This window comes from Aptenodytes patagonicus, chromosome 14 (assembly GCF_965638725.1).
Source record: "Aptenodytes patagonicus chromosome 14, bAptPat1.pri.cur, whole genome shotgun sequence".
In the NCBI taxonomy this organism is placed as follows: Eukaryota; Metazoa; Chordata; class Aves; order Sphenisciformes; family Spheniscidae; genus Aptenodytes; species Aptenodytes patagonicus.
Window position 1 is genome coordinate 14,988,211 of NC_134962.1, and position 22,925 is coordinate 15,011,135.

The window sequence follows — 22,925 nt, forward strand, 5'->3', positions numbered from 1 at the left end:
AGATGCTCCTTGAACTAGTGACAAACCATGCCTGTGTGCTAGATGGAAGGACTGACCGCTGCTGGGGCTTCAGCAGAAACCCCCTCCAGTGCCTGGCTTAGGTTCAGGGCAGGTCCTGGGGCTGCAAAAATCTCTCTGCAACCTGGGCTGTGTGCCCAGGCTGAAGCCACATGCCCTAAGCAGCTCCCAGTGCTGCTATTCTGGCCGTGGCGGAGGCCACGCCACATCCAGCCTGGGCACAGCACTGTGCAGCTAATCCTTAACCACCCAATGCCTCAGTTTCCTCTACTCTCAGGAGGATACAACAACCCCAAGTTACTTTGGGGTGTGAGGGGTACTGAATGGGGAATAGCAAAACCCAGCAGCCATGGGCCCTGGTTCTCCAGCGTCACCTCGGTGGGGTTATTTCTATGTCCCCAGGACATGACCACACAACTGGGGAGCCAAGAAGCGGTTTGGCACTGAGGCACCTCCCAGCCAAGGATGGGGGATGCAGCCATCTGGACCATCGGGGGGGGCAGATGCTGCCCCTCTCTGCACATGCATGTGGGTCCCAAGTCACCTAGCTCTAGTTAGGCTGATTTCCAGCTCTGGAGGTGGCTGCAGCTCATTTCACACAAATCTCCATTGAATCCAAGCAGCCCACAAGTGCCCCTGCTCCCATGGGGGGCTTGGAGTGGCTTTGTGTCCAGGAAGGAGCAGAGCAGCACTGCAGAGAGGACTGGCCATGTTCCCCGGGGGGCTGAGTGGCAGTAGCCCACCCTGGCAGGGCATGCACGTCCCGGCTGCAGTCACTGGGCTGCTCTGTGGGGCCCTTTGCCCTGGGGAAGGTGCATGCTGGTCCTGCCTTTGACAGCGGCCCGTCCTGGCCTGGTGCGGGCAGGAGGGAGATGGGGTGCAAAAAAGCATCCAGCCCTGCTTTGCTTTTTAAATGCACCAAAGCAAAGGCAAATAAAGGAGCAGAGCACTTGATGGGCAGGCATGAGGGTCCTTCGGGGAGGCAGCAACACGGCCAGCCTAGAGGGCAGACACCTCACTGCACTTCAGATGCCAGCAACTAAAATGGCTTTTCCTTGAGCCTGGCACAGAAATCCCCGTGGCATGGGTGTGGGTCTGGCTGCCCCCTGCCAGGTCCTGTTCCCATCTCAGGCAGCCCCTGGTGGTGCTGTCAGGACAGAGGTGTGCTCTGGGCTGCTATCACCGTGTTGTACATGGTGTCTTTGGGTACTGCCCAGGTAAAATGGTGTGGAGGAAACCCAGAAAGCCTCTCTGTAAAGAGTTTTTTAATCTGGTCTCGCCATGAACCAAGCTCCCAATTCAAGGCAAGCGAGCTCTGGGCGCAGGACCTGGGGGTTTACTGCTGGGCAGAGCTTGCCAAGGGCAGAGCCCATCCACGTGAGCAAGACAGAGCAGGGGACTCGAGCCCACGCGCCACTACGGCTCCAGGGAGCTTCAGACCCCTCTGACAAAACCGTCGAGTTTCACTTGCTTATAACCAGAAAAGAAAATTCTGTTGTTTGTGAGGTTTGGTATTAGATGGGCAGTGGCTGGTGTGCCTTGGGAAACAAGCTGAGCCCTTTGAGAAGACAAGGGGGTAGCAGAGGCCAAGCCCTGAGGTCCTTCCCTGGTCCCTCGCTCCCAGGCAGTCTGGCCGGGGAGAGGCTGAACCAGAGCTGAGCAAGAGGTTGGGATACTCCAGCCCGGAAAGCCAGTGGCCGCACACATCCCGCCAGGCAGTGGCTCTCCTGGCGGGGTGCGGGGAAGAAGCAGGAGGACCTATTGCTCAGGTGCAGGAGGAAACAGTGAAGCTCTTGTTCCTCTGCTCCCTGCCGGAGCAGGCAGCATGGGCAGGCTTGGAGTGCTGCGCTGCCTCCCGGAGCTGGAGCCTCTCACTCTGCCTTTGTACTCGCCTGACAATACAGGAGTAAAAATAACCAGGCTGCATTTGCAGAGAGATAAAAGCGAAGTTTGCCTTTTGTGTCTCTCCAGGCAGTGGGACAGCAGCACCAATGGAGCTGTGTGGACATGACACATGGGAATTTCTGACATATCTTTTCCCACTCTGACCTTGACAGACACAATAAAAAGGGGCTTTGCTGCACGCACACAGCCACTCAGTCCTATCACCAAGGTTAGTAATAAAGAGCATGTCTGTGTGCACGCTTGTCCTCTGCTACTAACCCACTTCACCTCTGCAGGGTGGATGTTCCTGGAGGACAGGGGCTGACTCTGGCGGTACAGGGGAGGGTGGGACAGACCTGGATCGAGAGCATTTTTGCTAAGGTCTGCGTGCTTTGCCAAGTTGCTGGCTACCAGCAGTGTCTACGTTCGTGATAGCTGTGGCGTTTCGGAGCTCTGCTGTGTGATACCGTGTTAGATGGATATTAGAAAGCATTCTCATAAAAGCGCTTTTCCGAGCAGCTGTCACAGCGGTCTTCTAGAAGGAGTCTTCCCAGGGATAATACCTCCAGTCTTGCTTTTATCTTCCTGCAGTATTGCTCTGCAATATAGACTCGGGTCTTTGCAGAGCTTTTGTGCAGGGCACCAGGGCTCCAACAGGTCTGTAGAGCTGGAATAGTTTTTAGCTGAGTTTATCAAGAAAAGGGGTGTCGTTGACGATCTCTGATGATGCCTAAAATGCGAATGTGGATTTTGACACTAAAGCAATGCTGGCTTACCCAGCTGGAACTTGCAGCATGGGGCTGATAGCAGCAGGAGGGAAAGTGTTTAGTAATTGTCTTGTTATTATAGTTATTATTAGCTAGTATTGTTGTCGCTGTCTTCTCTCACTCTCTAATATTAAAAGCGCGTTTGGTGACTGCTCTTGGTTAGCAGCCCAGCGGCAGGTGCTTTCCCCATGCACTGACTCCTTGTCCCTTCCCTCCTTTCAGCATTCAGGTGTCTTTCACTCTTCTTTTGCTGTTGCCAAGTCTTCCTCCAGCTGGGCAAGATGTCTATGCGGGACATGAGCGAGTTTGGGGAGGCTGCTGAATACCTCCGGAAAAGCTACACAGAGCAGCTGAAGCTTCAGACAATACCGTTCGATGGTAAGACCCCAAGGCAGCTCTTGGCACAGCCCCAGGGGAGCCCTTGGCCGTGGCTCTCTTTGGAGAGCGTCTCCGTCCCTTTCCCAGTGCTGCTACCCATGGCATTGCAGGTGCTGCAGAATTGCCCCCATCACCCTGGAGGACAGGAAGATCTCAGAAGTAGGAAAAGCAGGTTTTTGACTGTCCCCTTGTCTGCTGAGCTGTGGGCGGAGGTGGCTGTTCATCTCCCCTGACCCTGAGGGGCAGGAGTGCTGAGGGAGATGGGCTGAGGGACTGGTGGCAAAGCCTTCTCCAGTTTTGTTTCATTTTGGAGGTGTCTGCTCTGTCCCGGGCACCCCACTGTACCGTGGCTCACCATTCTCGGGGCTCCAGGGCCCAACTTGCTCCTCTTGGCTCGGCAAACAAGGAGAGTTTTGCTTTCTCTCACCATCCTTTTTTCGCAATGGTCAGAGTGCAGAATTCTGAAACAGCAGAATTCTGTCAGACTAAAAGTTGACCCTGGCAAATTAAACAGCTGCCAAACACAAAAAAGGCAAAGAATCCCAGCTCCTATGACGAAGAGTATAGGAAGGAATAATCACTGTCCTTCCATGTTACCGGACTGCATTTATGTGGCTTTCAGTTGATAATTTCAAATGGTTTCCTACATTTCAACCTATTTTGTGCCTTTCCTTTCCTTTCCTTTCCTTTCCTTTCCTTTCCTTTCCTTTCCTTTCCTTTCCTTTCCTTTCCTTTCCTTTCCTTTCCTTTCCTTTCCTTTCCTTTCCTTTCCTTTCCTTTCCTTTCCTTTCCTTTCCTTTCCTTTCCTTTCCTTTCCTTTCCTTCCCTTCCCTTCCCTTCCCTTCCCTTCCCTTCCCTTCCCTTCCCTTCCCTTCCCTTCCCTTCCCTTCCCTTCCCTTCCCTTCCCTTCCCTTCCCTTCCCTTCCCTTCCTTCTTTTTCCTCCTCATCCAGGAAAGAAGCGAGCTTGGATCCCGGATGAGAAAGAAGCTTATATTGAAGTGGAAATCAAAGAAAGCTCTGGTGGCAAAGTCACTGTGGAAACCAAAAATAAGGACGTAAGCAAAATACCTTTCATTTTCCAAGGGCTAGCAAGTGTGTGCGGAGGGGGGATATGTGTGACAAGATCATGTCTGAAGCTAGCCAAGCTCTTGCTGATAACCCTTCCACACTCAGCGATCAGTCGTGCCCCGAGGGGACACACACCGCAGTGTGTCAGGACACGTAGGCCAATTACTTGCCAAGAGTGGCAAGGGTTCAGCATCCCCCCATCAAGTGTTTGCTTTCAAGCACGGTTTACCGTGCGACACAGACCGAAGCGGGACAGTCGGGCTGGCTGGGCAGCCCCCGGCCGTGGGAGGAAGGTCTGCCCAAAGGCAGCGCCTGCTCCAGCACAGCCCTTTGCAATGCTGAACCGCTGCCCGGCTCATCTTGAAGGTCAAAACAAGAAGTAAGGAGCCAGTTGGCCAATTCCTGCTCGTTTTAGCTGAGATTTGCAGCAGAGTAAGCAGTGCTGTTGGGAGAACAGGCGCTGGGCAAAGAGGTAGGACCAGCTATGTCTAGTGGTGAGGCTCCGGCTTTCCAGCAGCAGGAGGGAGGCAAAGCAAGCAACAATCAGCTGATACTTGTCAAGATAATATCCAGTACAAATAGCCGCAAATGAGCTTAATTAATTTTCTTTTCTTGGGTCTGGGAGTTGCGTGGCCCTGCAACATCATTACGCTAGTGTAAAACTGGGAAAAAGAACAAGGACCTGACCAGGCAGTAGATGGTAGACTTTGTTATTTCCATTTCTCGGCTAGTCGTCACGGCACTGAGAAGCGCTCATGTCTGGCGAGTTGAAAAGAGATAGACATAATCGTCTTTGAAAAGTGTCAAGGTTTTGAAAATATTTTTGTCTGAAATTGGGAAAAAAAGAAAAAATATTTTTGCTACCCCAGAAGAAAATTTATTGGGGGGGGGGTGTCAATTTGAAAAGTATATTCTGATGTTTAAAATGCTGTGGTTGAAGATCTTTGGCTTCTACAAGCAAAGCAGTTTCCAAACCTTTTAAGCCGTTCCCTCTTGAAACTGTTTTTTTAAATAATTTGTCATGGATTTACAAAATCTAAAACTATATCTGCATTCCCTGGATCAGCATTTCCATCAGAAACAGTTTCAAGAGACATAACCCCACTCTTCTCCTTCTATCTACCTTCCCGCTTTTAACACCTAACACTTTTTAACACCATGCACTTCATATTCACTTGTAACAAGAACTCTGAAAGGTTTCATTTAATCTTTATTAACAAGACCATTTGCTAAATCCAGCTTCTTCCATTCAGGCCAGATACGTAATGCGATAGTTTCCCAGCGCTTGGCTTCGCGGGATTAAATAAATCCAGTTATAAGTGATGGGGTACAGACTTCAGCTGTTTGCCCAAATAACCAGGGATCTCTCGGAGTGAAAGACCGCGCTGCTGCGGGGTTTTAGGCTGTGAAGAAGAGCGTAGGATGGGGGTGTCGAGCACGTTGTGGGGTGACATCTTGGTGCCCCCCAGCTTGGACTCCCTCCACCGGGCTCAGCCGCAGCCCGTGTCCCTGGGGAGGGGACAGGCTTGGGGCTTGCTTTTCCCAGCTGGGCTCTGTGGCTGGGGTGCTGGCGGGGCTCCCCTAGCCCCGTCACCCCAAAATGGAGGGCAATCCTCTTGGGAGGACAGCAGGCACGGGGCCAGGGTTGTCCCCAGCATGGGACTGTCAGTATGTCTGCCCACCCGGTGGGTTTTGGGAAAGAGGGTGTTTGGTGGGGGCTGGGGTTCATCTGGCATGTCCCCCCTCCTCTGGTAGACGCGGGTGGTGAAGGAGGACGAGGTGCAGCCCATGAACCCCCCCAAGTTCGACATGATCGAGGACATGGCGATGCTGACGCACCTCAACGAGGCCTCTGTGCTCTACAACCTGAAGCGCCGCTACTCCCACTGGATGATCTACGTAAGCCGACGGTGCCCAGGGGATGGGGGTCACCCCCTGGGGTGAGGAGATGAAGGGGCATCAGGGCCCCCCCGTCCCTCATCCACCTCCTTTCCCCGCGCAGACCTACTCAGGGCTCTTCTGTGTCACCATCAACCCCTACAAGTGGCTGCCCGTCTACACCGCACCCGTGGTGGCAGCCTACAAGGGCAAGCGGCGCTCCGAGGCACCCCCGCACATCTACTCCATCGCCGACAACGCTTACAACGACATGCTGCGCAGTAAGCCCTCACCTTGGGGACCCCCAACGTGGGGGGTCTGGGCTCTCAGGGCAGGGGGTGAGGCGAGTGGCACCGGCCTAACACCTGCTCCTTCTCTTCCAGACCGTGAAAACCAGTCCATGCTTATCACGTAAGTGCCCCTCCATGCCCTCGCCCTGCCCAGCCCCGTGCAAGCCGTCGAGGCCCCCTGTGCTGCCCTCCCGGGGGAGCCCTGGGCCGGCACCCTGTGCCCCAGGAGGGCCCCCCCTGGCCACGTCCCCCCCTGTCCTGGCAGCTGTTGGCCCCCGTCCCTTCCCGCCCAGCCTGCTGCCGCGGCCGTGCCAGGTGACAAAGCCCCGCGCGGGCCTGGCGGGCAGGCTCCCCCGCACCCTGACAGCTGCGGGAGCTGCCATGGGGCGCCCCGACTGCCGGCATCCTCCGAGGAGCGAGGGGGAAGGAGAGATGGAGGCCAAGGCCAGAGGGAGATGGCGGCGGCGGCCGGAGGGGCGGCGGCGTGGGAGGAGGGTGACTTGGGAGGGTGTAGGCCAGGTTGATTTCAAGTGACATGTAGATAAGGGCTATATAAAGGACTCTAAAGGACCCTATGCTGCTGCCAGGAGCCACGGACATTTTTAGCCTCAGCCATAGCCTAATTAGGAAAGGCAGGGGCTGTGGAGAGATGCTTGGCGTGTGTCCGGCGGCGGCTCTGCTCCCCGGCTCCCCCCCAGCTCTTTGTGATCTGGGATTACAATGGGAGAGCAGCTAACTATAGGGATGAGCTCAGTGAGGCCCGCTGGCCACCCGCACCCTGCACCGGGCACATCGGCCCCTGTGGTCGCCCGGACAGGATTCGCCCCAGGGCGGTGCCACTGCTGTCTCCAAGCCCCCCCCAACAAAGCGGGGCGTGCTGAAACTACGGGAGCGGGAGCAGGCGAGGCTGGTTCCTGGCTGATCCCAGACAGCTGAAGCCCCGGGGCCGGGGCCGTACAGCCTTGGTGGGTGCCGGCACCTCCTGCCATATCTGCAGCGGGCAGCTGACCCCCCGCGGCACCTTCGAGAAGGCAGGCAGAGCCTGGGCTTGCAGCCGGAGGACATGGTGAGGATGGAGCTGGGTTTCGCTCCAAAGACAGGCCCCAAAGACAAGCACGTACACCCCCAGGCTGGAGGGGGTTGGTAGTGCCGGCCTCCCCGTCCCTCCGACACTTTGCTTCTCCCTCCTGGCACGATGAGTGGGGTGGCAGGTCAGCAGGGTCTCTGAAGTTTTGCCTGTTCTTTGCCTCATGTCTTTGATCTGTGTATTTCTGTTACTCTAAGCGGAGAATCTGGTGCTGGTAAGACTGTAAACACCAAGCGGGTCATTCAGTACTTTGCCATTGTCGCAGCCTTGGGCGACACACCGGGCAAGAAATTAGTAAGACCCTCTTTTGAAACAAGTTCTTGCTGTTTTCTTCCTTTGTTTATTATTTTTTTTCTTCCCTCCCCCCCTCCCCCTTTCTTCTTCTTTTTACTTTTTTTTTTCTTACCCCAACTTTTTGCATTTGGAAGCGTGTTTTGGTCTGACCCTCCCAGGGCTTGGCTTTTCCCTGACTTTTGAACAAGCAAGGCTTGAAATTATTCTGCTCAAGGGGAAATGGATTTTTTTTAATGTGGCTGCTCAATCTGCGCAGCCTGGAAGAGGTGCTTTAGATGCCCTCTTTATCTTCCTCCTTCAACACCCCACAGATCTTCTTAAAGAGCATTAAAAGAACGGAGTAATCCTGCCATTTCCCACTTTGCCTCTTTTAAGCCTTGCTTTTCGTCCTTTTCTCCTTTTTTTCTCCTCTTGTTCATTTTGACCCTTTTCTACCTTGTGCTTTTCTTGCTCTTGTTTTGATTCTTGCATTTCTTTGGTGCTGGTTATTTTTGAGCTGCCCGTGCAATTGCTTATTTCTTCTTGATACATTGAGGCTCCAGCCTGCTTTTCCCTTGAAGAAGCAAACTGGCTGCTTTAGGTATCAGACAAGCATATTGTCTGATATAATAATACTTCAGCATTATTTTCTTTACTCTTCTTTGGGTTTGGATTTAACTGTTCTTGCTTTTTGACGCATTTCTTTATTTTCTTGAGCTAATCTATTTAACAACTTTTTGGCATCTCTTATAAAGTTTAATCCTCCCATTTTTTCTTGGACGTTTTTTGGCACTAAATGGTCATGCCCTGCTTTTCTGACCATGCTTCTTGTGGTTCTTGCCTGGCTTTTCTGGATTTCTAAAGACAATTTTCTTTCCTTTCTCTAGGCAGCTCTTGCCACTAAAACTGGGGTAAGTGTTGTAGACTCCTAATCTTCAATGCTGAGGACAGGGTTCTGCTGCACCGCAGAGCTATGGCGGGATGATGGGGAATGCCTGTGTGGGGCATCTGCCTTGGGTCTGGGAGCAAGGGCTGCCCCAGCACCTGGGCAGTGTTTAGTTCTCCGCTTGGCTTTGTATCTTCCACCTTCCCATAGTTTGAAGCTTTGGTGTTGCACCTCTTAGTGACTTTCTACCTTTCTGACTCCAACCTCTCCTTCAAGGGATCATTACTCTTCAAACGCTCGTTTCTAACCAGCACAGTGCTTGCCCGGCGGTGGCATGGGCTCCTCCAAAGATAAGGTGAAGCCTCCACTCTCTGAGTCATTAGTGTCCCCCCCAGCCTCGAAGCCCAGCTGAGGGTGGTGGTGCTGAGGGGCAGGGGAAGATCCTCTTTGCCACGGGCAGCACTGTGCTCCGGCTGCAGACCGGGCCCCTGATGATGCCTGGACATGCCACCCTCTGCAAAGACCTGAACTGGCTCAGCCCACCACATTGCAGGTAGCTGATGTCCTTCTCTGGGGTGCATTTCTGAGGTGCTTAGCTCCAAGGAAACCACTGAGTGCCTTCGGAAATCCATCAAATGTTCAGTCCCTGGCGCTCCCAGCACCCCAAGGGCTCAGCCGTTTCAGCAGCTCAGTCGTATGTCCTTGGCCCTCGGTTTCTCTGTCTGAGCACTGAGGGACAGCCTTTAGCTGATGCACACTCTTGGTTGGGGGATGCTCATTAACACATGAATCTCAGACCACTTGGGCAAACTTACTAAGAGTGAGATAGCTGGGGGGCTGAATCTGTGGGTCCTGGGGCAGCCCATGGGGCAGCCCCCATTGAATCTCACAGGCCAGGCAATTTTAGATCAGGCTGAATTTAAAGATAACAGATCAAAGGATATCCAAGTGACAAAATACAGTTTGTTAGTAAAGCTGTGATTTACAGCTGCTCCCTGTCTCTTTTGCCCTTCAGACACCTGGAGCTGCAGAGGTGGGGAGCAGTCATGGGCCCAACATTGAAAAGACAAGCGTGGCTCTTGGTGGGCAGAGCCCAGAGCTGGTGTTTCCCACCTAAGGAAAGCCCTATGGACTGTAATGTGTCAGAACATGGGCAAAAGCTCTCATGAAAAATCCTGTGCCACCAAACTCTACTACTGTTGTCAAATCCCACTGTCCTTCGTGTGACTTGGCACAAGTCTCTTGCTTCTCTCCTCGAATTCTTATCCTGCTTTGCCTGCATTAGGTGGAGGCTGTCTATGAACTGTGCATGTTAAACATGAATGGAAGAACAAGGTTAGGGGAAGATTAATCTTGGGGCTTGCTCAGGAGAGCTCCAGTGAGTTCAGCAGATCACACCAGCTGGGACCTGTGATGTGTTCCCATCACACTGTGACCCTGCTGTGCATGTTGTTGGTGTAGGGAGTCATAGATCAAGCCTGTTTTCTGGATCTCTTCTTTTGCAATGTGCTGTGATTTGAACTGTCCAAGACTTTGGTTTGGTGGAAGAGGAAATGCCTGGCAGAGTCAGAGAGCCTGAAATGTTTCAGTCTGTTGTGGTGACAATGTGTGCTTGCTCTTGGTTTGCATGTTGTAACAGCCTAAGAAAGGGGCTAAGGACTGCTGTGTGCAGAGGGGACAGTAGCCTGGATCTTTAGAGTGACCAGTTCAGGCAAAGAGAAGCCCACAGAGAGCATTGCTGCAAAACCTAGCTCTGCTGACCCCTAAACCGAGCTGCATTGCCTCATGAGACAAGGAGATGCCTCAGGAGCAGCAGGCTTTTAAAGACAGCTAACAAGCGTAGCAGGCAGATGGTGCAAGGAGCCCCACTCTCTGTTTCCCTGTGTTGTTGGTAACAGATCCCCTCCGGCTGGGTGGGAGCTGACACATCCTTTGGTTTTGTTTTCCAGGGCACCCTCGAAGATCAAATCATTGAGGCTAACCCAGCTATGGAAGCTTTTGGCAATGCCAAAACCATAAGAAATGACAACTCCTCACGTTTTGTAAGTGTCTTAGCAAGACAGAGAGCTGATGTGCCGCGTTTATGTAAGCTGAATGCATCGCTTGTGGTATTGTGTTTTTGTACAGCGTGAGCCAAAGGCACGTAGCAGAAAGCTAGCTCTGCTTCCTAGTGGGATTGGATTGCTGAGGCCAAGCTTCTTCTGGTTACATCAGTGCAGTAAATGGTGTGCTGGCCAGAATGAATCGCCCTGGTGTCACAGCCTGTGGCTGGAGAGAAGTCCCTTACAGGACGAAAACTGAGAGGGCCAGTAAGCGCAGCCTGGAGTGCTGGAGCTGGGACAGACAAGCATGCCCCTTCCAGGGAGCGGCATCTTTTTTACTAAGCCCAGCCTGGTTCTGCTGTGGGATGCAGAGCTCATCAGCCACAGGTGGCTTTGATGCCTGTTCTTGTTCCTTGGAGGGAAAGGAGACACTCCTGGGTGAGATTCTTCAGCACACCACAGAGCAGGCAGACTTAGTATCACACTGCCCCACAGAAGTGCTTAGCTTTAAGAACAAGCCTGAGGACAGGGATTTATCTGCTGTGAGTGAAATTTCTGCCAGCCTAGTGTTTAAAGCCTTAGGCAATGCTGTCTGACCCTCTGCACGTTACAAACCAGAGGGCTTCACACACCCACCCCTCACAGAGCCCAGTAACTTGCTTGGCATCAGCAGAAGCCTAAGAAGTGGGGAATCTCCACTTCTTGTAGTTGTCTGTAGTGTCTTGTAGTTGTCTGAGGTTTCTAGGAGCTGTTCAGAATTGTACCTGTGTAGCCAAGCCCAGCACTTACCTCCTGCGCATGTTTTCAGGGCAAGTTCATCCGGATCCATTTTGGCCCCTCAGGGAAGCTGGCCTCCGCAGACATTGACATCTGTGAGTAAACGTGTGCCAGCTGCGGTGGGGAGGGATTTCATCTCACTATTTGTGCTGATGCTGGGTCAGCTCCAGGAAAGAACAGGCCCTCCTCTAACCCCTCTGCTCTATTTGATTCTAGATCTTCTGGAAAAATCAAGAGTGATTTTCCAGCAACCCAAAGAGCGAAGCTACCACATCTATTACCAGATCCTCTCCGGGAAGAAACCAGAGCTGCAAGGTAAGGCAGCCAAAGCTGCAGCATAGCCTTTATAGTGTGATGGCCTGAAAATAGCCACAAAGAGCCCTGTTGTCAGCTTTGGGGTCCACAGGGAATGAGCAAACCCAGCTCACCATGCAGGTACTGCCCTTGAATGCTTTGCTAGCTGCGCAGGATCGTAGGATTGGCGGATAATTCAGGGTGGAAGGGATTTCAAGAGGTCATCTAGTCCAGCCTCCTTTATCCTCACAGACTGAGAAGCCAGACTAAAGCCCTTTCTGCAACTGTCTAGGAGCAAAGAAGTGGTCACACAGGGTCTATCTGCAGGGTGGGAGCACACTTTGCAAAGCTGCCTTGCGTAGAGTCCTCATTGTGTGGCGGGTACAGCACTGACCTCAGCATGTGCAGGCTGGATATTTACTCATTTTGGGGTAGGGGGAAGTGTTTTGCAGCTTCCTCTGAGCTCCTTCAGCCACCCTAGCGAGATGACCCATATCATGTGAGCTTGAAAACAGCTGCACAGCTCACTTGCAGCAGTGGCCCTGGTGTAGACATATCCTAGCTGTGTTCCCCAGGACAGTCCCAGCGGACCCGAATTTGCACTGGGGCAGTCCTGTGCCCTGAGCAGCCCTGCCCTCCAGGTGCCAGGTCGCACGGAGTGCACAGGAAACCTTTCCACACTGCAGAAAGATGGCTGGCACAGTCCCCTGGGGTGGTCAGCCTCTTGGCTGCGGGCTCTTGAGCTTGTTGCTGGCTCGAGAACAATACCTTATTAGGCAGGTCTGGAGAGCTGTGCAGAGCAGTAATCTTATCTGGTGGTCACAAGGACATGGATGGCCACTTCTAAATCAGTCTGCAGCCAAGCCATATCCCAAGATAGCAAGCAGGAGGCACATCACAGAAGAGATGGACCCACGTGTGGGCCTGCCTGGGCTTGAAGAGGCTGTTCCTCCCACCGGCTGGTGCCCTCTAGTTGAGGCTGGTGAAGCCTTACCTCTTCATCTGTGTCCAGGGCTGCCCCTCTGCCCCAGCTTTGTCTCTGTCAGACTGGCCTCACCCTCTGCATGTCTTCCCCCAACAGATATGCTGCTGCTCTCCCTCAACCCCTACGACTACCACTTCTGCTCTCAGGGTGTAACAACTGTGGACAACCTGGATGACGGCGAGGAACTCATGGCGACAGATGTACGTGTGCTTCCTTCACACTGCACAGCCTGAGGCAGGGGCCTGGGGGAGGGCACAACCTCCTTCTGGGCAGACATGAGGACGTGTCCTGGCTTTTCTGTGTCCCTCTAAATTAGCTGTGAGTTCCCTCTGGTTTATTGGCAGTTGCTCTACACATGCTGTGAGCCTACAAGAAAGAGCAGAGTGACTGTGATCTCCATCAACAGCCTCCTCCAGACAAGGAAGGGAGAGTAATTCCCTGCGTTAGGAAGGGCCTGTAGCACGTGAGCACTTCCCGTGGCTCCCATGAGAAGATGAGACCTCAGCTCGGAAAACCTCCTTCTTGTGGATGCTAGGCTAGTCCTTTAGCTTTCAAATAGATCTTGTGGGAGCTGGACACACATCCAAAATCCCATGGACAGGATTCCTTGGCTAGGTGCCCACTGGATAGAGCACCCTGCCCAGAGCCCCAGGATAGGGAGAGCGCCTTAGGAGACAGTGGGAGGACCAACCCTCACCTCAGAGTGGTGATTTTGTTCTGTCTATACTGCTTTGTCTCTCCTCAGCACGCCATGGACATCTTGGGCTTCAGCAATGATGAGAAATACGGCTGCTATAAAATAGTGGGCGCTATCATGCACTTTGGCAACATGAAATTCAAGCAGAAGCAGCGAGAAGAGCAGGCAGAGGCTGACGGCACTGAAAGTGAGTTTGGCTCCATGCTGCCAGATCTGCCCAGCCTGGGCTGGGCATGCAAATTCCTCCAAGGGCAGGCTGTGATAACTTCCCTGGCCTGGTCTGCGAAGGTCAGTGACCACAATCCCAAGCAACCACACTGTCTTAGGACCTGCTGTAGGTGCACAAAGGGGCTTGTCCTTGAGCGGGCATATTTAGGACAGCCTTTTCTGCAAGCACTAGGTGGTCTCATCTGCATCAGACTTGCCTCAGCAACATCACAGGCTGTCACACCCTGGCTGTGCTTCACCTTGTTCAGTCTTCTGCCTTTCATCACCTCTTCTCTTGCACTTCATTAGACAGCCTTCCAGAGCAGGTCATCCACAGAATATGAGCCAGGCCATGATCAGGACTGCAAGGACCTGCTCAAGTCACAGCCTCCTGAAGAGCGGTTAGAGTAGGATACAGTCACTGTCTAATACTTTTCCTTGTTTGTTGCTTAGAAAAATCCAATGCAAATCATAGGTCTAAGAGAATAGTCAGGCTGCAGAGCAAACCTGAAAATTCAGAAAAGTCAGAGCTCAAATATTTTCTATTGCTTTTGACTGGTGCATTATGCCTGGCTCCCAGGCATAATGGAGCAAGCTTCAAGGAGAGGGTGACTTTCCAGCATGTGGAAGGATGAGAAGGGGGAGCCTTATCACTTAACTGGAAGGCTTAAGCAGTAACTAAACATCAGCTGAGGCAGGGATCCAGCAGAAATGACTACCTGGATCAGACCTTGTCATGCTAACATTCATGAAGGAAGAGTTCCCCTTGCCTGAGGAATGTCAACACAGGATTCAGCTGCTACCTGGTAATTAAAGAAGATTTTGATCTAGCAGTGATTTCCATACAGAGGTGATTTTCTAGCTACACTCTGCTATTAGGAGTCTATGAAAGATAACCAAGAAAATCACCTCTCTTCTGGTCAGTTAAAATTCACCGCATAGGAATCCAAGCTTCCACTGGAAAACGCATAGAGATCCCAGATCAAGAAGGCTCAAAAACCTGATAGGCACCTGATAAGGGGCAGCAGGTCTGCTATGGCCATCTCCTCCAAACAGTAACTTCTCAGGCAGGAGGTCCAGACTTTAAAGCATCATACCATACCCAAGATGGAAATCATACTAGACACTGGAGGAGACTCTGGAGCAGGTGAAAAAACTAGTACAGTTAGCATTGATCAGCAGAAGAGCTGGTAATTATTTTTATTTTCTTTTTTTCCTTCCTGGGGCTTCCCTGCTGGCCCCTCATGCCTTTGTACTGTTTTACAGGTGCTGACAAAGCTGCCTACCTCATGGGAATCAGCTCAGCTGACCTCATCAAGGGGTTGCTCCATCCTCGTGTGAAAGTGGGCAATGAATATGTGACCAAAGGTCAGAACGTGGAACAGGTGAGTGTGCCGGGACACAGTTCCCTGCTCACACTGGTATGTGACTCCTCTGCAGGCAGGCCCATTGCGTAATGTTCTCTGCACAGGGCAACTGGTGCTTCAGTTCACTCTTTTGGGTTTAGGATGAGACTCCAGAGCAGCATGAGAAGATGTATCCACAGTTACTGGCTTTTAGCAGCTGGGAAAGTTGGTGGCAGAGCTGGCAGATAACTTTGGACGTTAACCAAGACTGGAGGTTCAATGCAGTATCTTTGAAATGTGGGTTGGATCACAGCCAGAAGAGGTCCAGTTTCTGTGGATCTGCTTCAGAGACAGTCACACTCTCATGAAGAGTTCAGCTCTGGAAAATAGAAAACTCATCTAAATACTCATCTAAAACTCATCTAAACTGATCTTGTGGGAGACTCAAATGCACCAAAAATATATCTTGTCAGATTCTGGCCACATCACAGTTAGGAACCCAAACCTGGCCTGAATAGTGCAAGCCAGTCCTCAAGTAAAATTCAAGAGGACCTTAGGAGCTGGTGTCTTATCCAAAGTGAGCTGTAGGCTCCTGCCATGCACAAGACTTCTGAAAATATCACTTTAGACTGAATCTATATCCTAAGACCTTGGAGGCTAAGACCAGGCCAGGGACAGAATAACACACTTGTGAGCATGTGAAAACTAATCTTGGAGCATATACTGTAAACATGAACTCCCTGGATCCGTCTGTCTGTCCTTTGCATGCCAAGAGGAGCTCTCTTCTTCAGCCTCTAGCTCCTACAAAAGCAGGGAGAAGCATAAGTGCTCACGATCTGCTCTATGACTTGCTTTGGCAGGTTGTCTATGCTGTGGGAGCCCTGGCTAAAGCTACCTATGACCGCATGTTCAAGTGGCTGGTGACTCGGATCAACAAGACCCTAGACACCAAGCTGGCCAGACAGTTCTTCATCGGAGTACTGGACATTGCAGGCTTCGAGATCTTTGACGTGAGTTCTGCAGGCCCCCTGCAATGGGTTCGGGGAAATGTTGTAGCTAGACAGCTCAGTCCCCTAGTGTTTGACAGCTCTATCTCCTCCAAGTAACTGCTGGCCTTGATAAGACAAAGAGCTCTTGTCTGAATTAATTTGTCTGGAGCAAACAGGCAGTTCACAAGGACTGTTCTAACATTGCTGTGGGCACATCTCCAATGATTCCTGGCTACCTGCTCTGGTAGCAATCCAGCTGAGCCTAGCAGAGATCACTCTTCACACCCAGACAAAGCAGAAGGGTGAATCCCTTCACGTCTGGAGCTCCTCCTTCTGATGCAGGTTTGTTTTGTTCTTGCAGTTCAACAGCTTTGAGCAGCTATGCATCAACTTCACCAACGAGAAGCTGCAACAGTTCTTCAACCACCACATGTTTGTCCTGGAACAAGAAGAATACAAGAAGGAAGGCATCGAATGGGTCTTCATTGACTTTGGCCTGGACCTGCAGGCTTGCATCGACCTGATTGAGAAGGTAAAGCATGAGTCAGGGCACAGGAATGGTACTTCTGGTAGGCGGCTTGTTTGCAAAGACTGGAACAGTGAGAGGTGCTCTGCTACCAGAAATGAAATTAATCCCTCCCCAGTCAGTGGCAGGTGCCCAACTTTGTTTTCCCACTTACAGCTCAGAACCTCCAGCCCATTGAGTCCTCTTTGACACAAATTTTGACTTTATGAAACCATGGAAATTCTGTTCCTAGCCACCAGTGAGCCACAACACCTGGTGCAGCCTTTTCCTCCAGAGAACAGCGATCTCTGCCCCTTTTTTCTTACCCACTTGCTGCCCCTCAGTGCCTCTTACTTGAGTACTTGCTGATTCAGAGGAGCTTGTGTAAAAGATTTCCACCATTGCATGGAGGAAACTCACCTTTTTTTTTAGAAAGGAGCAAACCTGTCAGGATACTGGAGAGGATCTCCCCTTCCCAACAATTTGATGGACCTGGGCAAGCCCCCATGTCTTGCAGGCCTGGCCAGTCCCACTCTGACTGGCTGGAGGTCAGATGCAGCCTGGAATACACCAGTGACAGCTTGCCCCGTGGTCAATGTCTTGCACCATTTGCCTGAATGAGGATGAGGTCTCCCAAGTCAAGCCTTGCCTCGCCTTGCTCAGTGGCACAGAGAATCCCCCATTCTGGGATGGGATATGGCAACACTGAGCTCAGACCTCTTTATACCACCTTCTCCCTGCAGCCACTGGGAATCCTGTCCATCCTTGAAGAGGAGTGCATGTTCCCAAAAGCCTCCGACATGTCATTCAAAGCTAAGCTCTACGACAACCACATTGGGAAGTCGCCCAACTTCCAGAAGCCCCGGCCAGATAAAAAGCGGAAATACGAGGCCCACTTTGAGCTGGTGCACTACGCTGGTGTGGTACGTCCCCTGTCAGCTCTTCCACAGCATTCACACCTTCCCCCTTGCAGGGCTGTCCTTACCTTTGCCTCTCTCCTCTGGTGACAGGTGCCGTACAACATCATTGGGTGGCTGGACAAGAACAAGGACCCCCTGAATGAGACAGTGGTGTCCGTTTTCCAAAAATCCCAAAACAAGCTCCTGGCCTCCCTCTATGAGAACTACGTGAGCTCTACTTCAGGTGAGGAACAACCTCACCCCTTTTTTGACCTCGGTCTCTCCCTCCCTTTGCAGCAAAGCCTACTCACCCCCACGCCCAGCTGTTGGTGCAGCATTCCTGCACCTAGCAGCCCGGGCAAAGGGAATACCCACATTCACCCCTAAAAACCTCTCTGGCCTGGGTAGGTGGGTAGTGTGGACATGCAGTGCTGTGGCCTAGGGGCTTTAGGTGGGTGGTTAGGACCAGGCTGAGCTTGTGCGGTGCTGTAGAGCTGTCCTGGTGGCCCTGTGACTTGGGATGTGTGAAGGGGTTTCTTGTTACCAAGAGCTGAGGAGCAACACCCAGAGTTGGGTGCTGTGGGAGATGTTTTTGGTGGTCTGTGGCTTTGCTCTGCAACAGGGCACTACCATCTCTGCTTTACAGAGAGCAGGGGCTGTGGGCGTTTCAGGAGTGTTTGGGGGTGCTCCTGAGTCCTCCAAGCCAAGCAGATGTTTTGCTGATGTAATTAATCAATATTTCAACCCAACAGAGGAATCTCACAAGCCAGGGACCAAGGAGAAACGTAAAAAGGCAGCTTCTTTCCAAACAGTGTCACAGCTGCACAAGGTAAGAGCCAGCCCCTCATCCAAGGCCATGAGGGAAGCATGCTCAGAGTGTCCCAGTATCAGTCCCACTTCCCTGCCAAGACTCTGTGGTATCTTGCACATGAGCTCCTGAGGCCTGAAGGACCACCAGGGCTCCTGAAGGACCACCACTAGGCAAAAGCTCCTAACACCCTCTCGTCCCTGGGCAAGGGGCCTGTGCCTGGCAGAGTCCCAGCCCTGTCCCCATGCTGCTAGGGAAGGACACGAGCCTCCAGGCTGGGAGAGCGATGGCTCCCTTTGAGCTAGGGCTTGTGCTGCTTCTGCCCACGTGATGCTTGCGCTGCTCAGCAGCTCCTTCACCTTTGAGAGAGCGGCAGTTAAGACTTGTAGTGATGTTTAGATAATGTATTACATGAACATCACTTTAAGTCTGTGCTACTTCTCTCCTCATTCTTGTCGGCGGGAAGGACAGCCTTTGGGCAGAAGAAAATGGAGGAGGATCTTACAGGTCTCTGAGCAGGCAGCTCTCTGCTGTCCTGTCCAGGGAGGTGACCTGAGCTATTTTACAGCTCAGGATAATGCACACCCCCATTCCCATGCTCACCACAGGAGTTATTTGTCCACCCCAGAGCTTAAGGAACTGGAAAACAGCACAGAGGGGCATGTGAGCCCAAAGCTGTGTCCTGCCATGACAGCCTTGTGGTGACAGGGTGCTCAAAGAGGGCAGCGCTTGTGTCAGTCACACGTCTCCCAAGACGTGTGACTTTCTTCCTTCTGGACAAGTCACAGGCCTTGGGGAAAGGTGTCTGTGATGAGAAGTTGCCCCATGATGACATGGAGCTGTGGGAAGGCATTCCCTTCCCTGAGCTGGTCCTGGACAGGCTGAGCCTGTATGAGCAGGGGAAGGCAGCCTGGAAAGATCGAGGGTGCAGATGCCGTTCCCACAAGAAAGGACAGGGCCATGTCTTGGCTTGAGCCCTGCCTTGGAGAGGAAACGAGGCCCAGTCTGGATCGACAGGGCACTCTGTCATGGCCGAAGGGCATGGGCAGCACTGTGGACGTGCAGGGAAAACCTGATAAGATGAGGACTGCAGCCGATGTGGATGCCAGCACTAGATTTGCAGGGTGCTGAGCACAGGGCTGATGGGCACCAGCAGAGCTGTATACCAGGAATATGCTCAGTCCTGTGTTCCTGGCTCTCCCCTGCAGCAAAACTTTACCTGCAAATACTTGGGAAGCATCTGGCTCCTCTCTGGCATAGCAAAACCTGCAGGTGCCATTTGGCATGTCTGCCAGCCCAGTCCCCTCTGCCATTGCTCCCACCCTGGCAGAGGGCAGTGGTCCTGCTATGGAGCTGGGCATGTCCCATTGGCAGGATAGCGCAGAGAGCAGCCAAGCAGGGGAAAATTCCCCCTTTCTCATGACAAGTGGTAAGGGGCTCTCAGTGTCTGCTCGCTCCCTGCCGGTCAGGGGAAGGGGCTGGAGAGAAGTGTTACAGGGGAGCAGAGCTGTCACCTCACGCCTCATCCCCTGTGTCTGCCCTACAGGAGAATCTCAACAAGCTGATGACCAACCTGCGCTCCACTCAGCCCCACTTTGTCCGCTGCATCATCCCCAATGAGACGAAGACCCCAGGTATGCATGGACTGAGACAGCACCCTGGCAGTTCCCTTGGGTGACATCCACATGTGGGAGCTGGCAGGGACTCTTGCGCCCACCTTCTCCCCAACCCTGTTCTTGCAGCAGGGTGGAAGAACAGTTCTGCTCTCAGTTCTGCTGCCACTGAGACCTGGCCCCATCTCAGTGTGGAAACCCCTGTGACCCATGCCAGTCTCCTCTACTGGGGAGAATGAGTTTTGCCAGGCTCCCATTTTGGCTGTGCATTGATGGTTGGGCTGCCTTGCACTTGTGTATAACAGCAGGCACGGATGAGTCTTTCAGGCTGACTTCCACCATCCGAGGCCCAGGCTGCAGCACTGGTGCTCAGTGTAGGCCTACAGGACAGGTTAACACCCGTGTTCAAAATCACGGGCTGCTTCCAGAGTTCAGGCCCATGCTGCAGCTCCATTTCCCCTGTCATCTTGGGCTGAGTGTCTGCTCCGTCTTTGTTCTCACCCATAGGAGCCATGGATGCCTTCCTGGTGTTGCACCAGCTGCGATGTAACGGTGTCCTTGAAGGTATCCGCATCTGCCGTAAGGGATTCCCCAACAGGATCCTCTACGCAGACTTCAAGCAGCGGTAACTCCCTCTTCTTCCTTGCCCAGCAACCCACACACGTTCTGAGGGGAGACAGACTTGCCCTGGCTCTGACCTGCTCCCCAGCTTGTGCAGGGCTGGTCTGAACCACCACAATACGCCCAGTGCATGTACAATTTGGGATAGCTCTGCTGCTGGCTTTGTGGTGCCAGGCATGGATAGTTTGGTGCCAGACGTGATGAGACAGCAGGGCTGCTGATGTTTGAGATGCTGAATGCAGGGCTGGTGCAGGTGGATGGTGGCAAGCCTCAGGTCCTCCAATCCTGGCTCGGATTTCTCTCTGCCCTTGGGATCCTTACCACTCTAGCTGGGCCCATCCCCCCTGCTCAGCCTGGGCCTGACCAGGCATGGTGACGCCAGTGGTCTTCTCCTGCGCAGGCTTCCTTGTGTTCAGGGACTAAGATCTGGCAGGGTTCCCTGGTGTCTGCTCTGCAGAAGAGCCCATGCTGCACCCTGGAGCTCCTGGTTCATACATGGCTCCAGGCTGTGCTGCAGTGACATGCTTCCAGGGGGAACTGGCGTGACTGGGGTACAGGGATGATGTTGGAGCCATCAAGTCTGCACTGGGGTTCTCTTGCATGTCCCGCCTCTGCTTTGTCCCTGCAGCTACCGTATCCTGAATCCAGCAGCCATTCCAGATGACAAGTTTGTGGACAGCAGAAAGGCCACAGAGAAGCTGCTGAGCTCCCTGGAACTGGACCGCTCGCAGTACAAGTTTGGTCATACCAAGGTGAGACCAGGCAGCTGGTCCTTGGGAGGGAGGCACTGCCCCTCCTGTATCTCTGCAATCCCAGTTTGCTTTCTGTGCCCAGCTTGCTCTCTGCCTGGCCACAGCCCTGCTGAAGCCTTGCGCTCTGCAGGTTGTGTGTGGCCCTTGAAGGGATTGAGGAGGGCAGAGGAAGATGCAGGCTGGGAAGAAGCAGAAGGTCACTGCTGCCTGACCTCCTACCACCCAGCACAGCAGCTAGTCCCTGCTGGGGAATGTGATGTGCTCAGGACAGGGATATCTGGTGCCCAGCTGTGCCTGTGCCTTGTGTGGGTGCACCTCCAACCAGTGCAGAGCATGGGTGTGTGCCTGTGCAGGGAGGGCACCTAAACCTGGTGTGTAGCCCTCACTGCTCTGCGTATCCCTGCTTTGGGCCACATGTAGCCCAGGTCTGCCTGACAGGTTATGTAACCCCTGAGCCCTCTGTCCTCTCTGCTGTTGACTCTGTTCTCACCCTCTTGCCTGCAGGTGTTTTTCAAGGCTGGTTTGCTGGGCTTTCTGGAAGAGATGCGAGATGAGCGTCTGGCCAAGATCCTCACCATGCTGCAGGCCAGAATCCGTGGGCACCTCATGCGCATTGAGTATCAGAAGATCATCAGGAGAAGGTAGAGTTGTGGGGGGGAAGAGGCAGAACTTTGTGTGTCTCCTTGTTCCTTCTGCACATCTCAGTGGGTTTGACCTGTGGGGCTTGCCTGTGGCTGGCAGTGGTTGAGTATGGCCCTGTCCTGAAGGGACGGAGGCAGACCTGTAAGAGGTCTGGCATGGGCCTGGTAGGGAGGGTCAGCATATCTTGGGGGCGGGGGGGAAGCCTTTGGTTTCCACTGGAAGATTCAGAGGGATGCAGAGTGAAGAGACCTGAAAGCCAGGCCACACCACCCATCCCACTAGGGCCATTACAGTGTGCAGACAATGTGCCATTCATTCAACATACTGCTATTTGTTCAGCTGATGGAGAATAGAGCCATGGCCAGGCCTGCAAAAGCCAGGTCTCTGTTGCAGTGATGATGGGATGTGGGGAATCTACACTCATGATGATACTGTGCTTGTATCCCTCCAGGGAAGCCCTCTATACCATACAGTGGAACATCCGGGCCTTCAATGCTGTCAAGAACTGGTCCTGGATGAAGCTGTTCTTCAAGATCAAGCCTTTACTCAAGTCTGCTCAGACTGAGAAGGAAATGGCCAACCTGAAGGAGGAGTTCCAGAAGCTGAAGGAGGCTCTGGAGAAGTCCGAGGCTAAGAGGAAGGAGCTGGAAGAGAAGCAGGTCTCCATGATCCAGGAGAAGAACGACCTGGCTCTCCAGCTGCAGGCAGTGAGTGCCTCACCCTCTCTCTGCAAGTGTAAAGATAGTGCAGGGTCCATGCATAGAAGAAGGAGCAGAGCATGCTAGACCCCTCCTTCAGCCTCTTGCAGTTCTGAGACTCCCTCATTGTCACAATCTGTTTGAAATCCAATGTTAGACTTGGTGCAAACCTGAAGCAACATCACAGACTTGCCATCTTTGAGCTGCTGTGGGGATTCATGCTCCCCTGGCTCTGGAAAGGGTGATCTCCTCACAAGGGGGTGGGAGGATGGCAATATTTGCTCGCCAAACTGTGGCTAATCTGTGCCGTTTCTGTGCCAGGAAGCGTCAGTCCAGTGTTTCCTTCCTCTGGAAAGATTTAGTTGCTGTTAGCTCTTTGGCCCTGGTTAGTGTTAGCGGTTGTCCCATGGACCTTGAAAACGGGCAGTGACTGGAGCTGTCTTTTTTTGTACACCTGAACACCTCGGGCTTGCTCTGCCCCTTCCACAAGAAGAGCTTCAGCTCTGGGCCAGGATAGCAT

The 22,925-nt window shown here is 52.8% G+C and overlaps 1 protein-coding gene across 1 annotated transcript in view; it reads left to right on the forward strand.

Annotated features, from left to right (window-relative positions):
* The first annotated feature begins 2,895 nt into the window (after positions 1–2,895).
* MYH7B (myosin heavy chain 7B) overlaps positions 2,896–22,925 on the forward strand; it is a 29,097-nt gene continuing 9,067 nt past the window's right edge. The window contains exons 1-23 of the mRNA XM_076352115.1: positions 2,896–3,047; positions 4,000–4,103; positions 5,872–6,015; positions 6,119–6,275; positions 6,378–6,405; positions 7,569–7,665; positions 8,532–8,555; positions 10,480–10,572; positions 11,381–11,444; positions 11,566–11,664; positions 12,725–12,828; positions 13,374–13,512; positions 14,799–14,917; positions 15,739–15,888; positions 16,229–16,399; positions 17,116–17,295; positions 17,383–17,515; positions 18,024–18,100; positions 19,626–19,713; positions 20,200–20,317; positions 20,942–21,065; positions 21,570–21,706; positions 22,159–22,414. Of these exons, the coding sequence (XP_076208230.1) occupies positions 2,951–3,047; positions 4,000–4,103; positions 5,872–6,015; positions 6,119–6,275; positions 6,378–6,405; positions 7,569–7,665; positions 8,532–8,555; positions 10,480–10,572; positions 11,381–11,444; positions 11,566–11,664; positions 12,725–12,828; positions 13,374–13,512; positions 14,799–14,917; positions 15,739–15,888; positions 16,229–16,399; positions 17,116–17,295; positions 17,383–17,515; positions 18,024–18,100; positions 19,626–19,713; positions 20,200–20,317; positions 20,942–21,065; positions 21,570–21,706; positions 22,159–22,414 (2,703 nt within the window). The 5' untranslated portion in view covers positions 2,896–2,950. The remainder of the gene's footprint in view (positions 3,048–3,999; positions 4,104–5,871; positions 6,016–6,118; positions 6,276–6,377; positions 6,406–7,568; positions 7,666–8,531; positions 8,556–10,479; positions 10,573–11,380; positions 11,445–11,565; positions 11,665–12,724; positions 12,829–13,373; positions 13,513–14,798; positions 14,918–15,738; positions 15,889–16,228; positions 16,400–17,115; positions 17,296–17,382; positions 17,516–18,023; positions 18,101–19,625; positions 19,714–20,199; positions 20,318–20,941; positions 21,066–21,569; positions 21,707–22,158; positions 22,415–22,925) is intronic.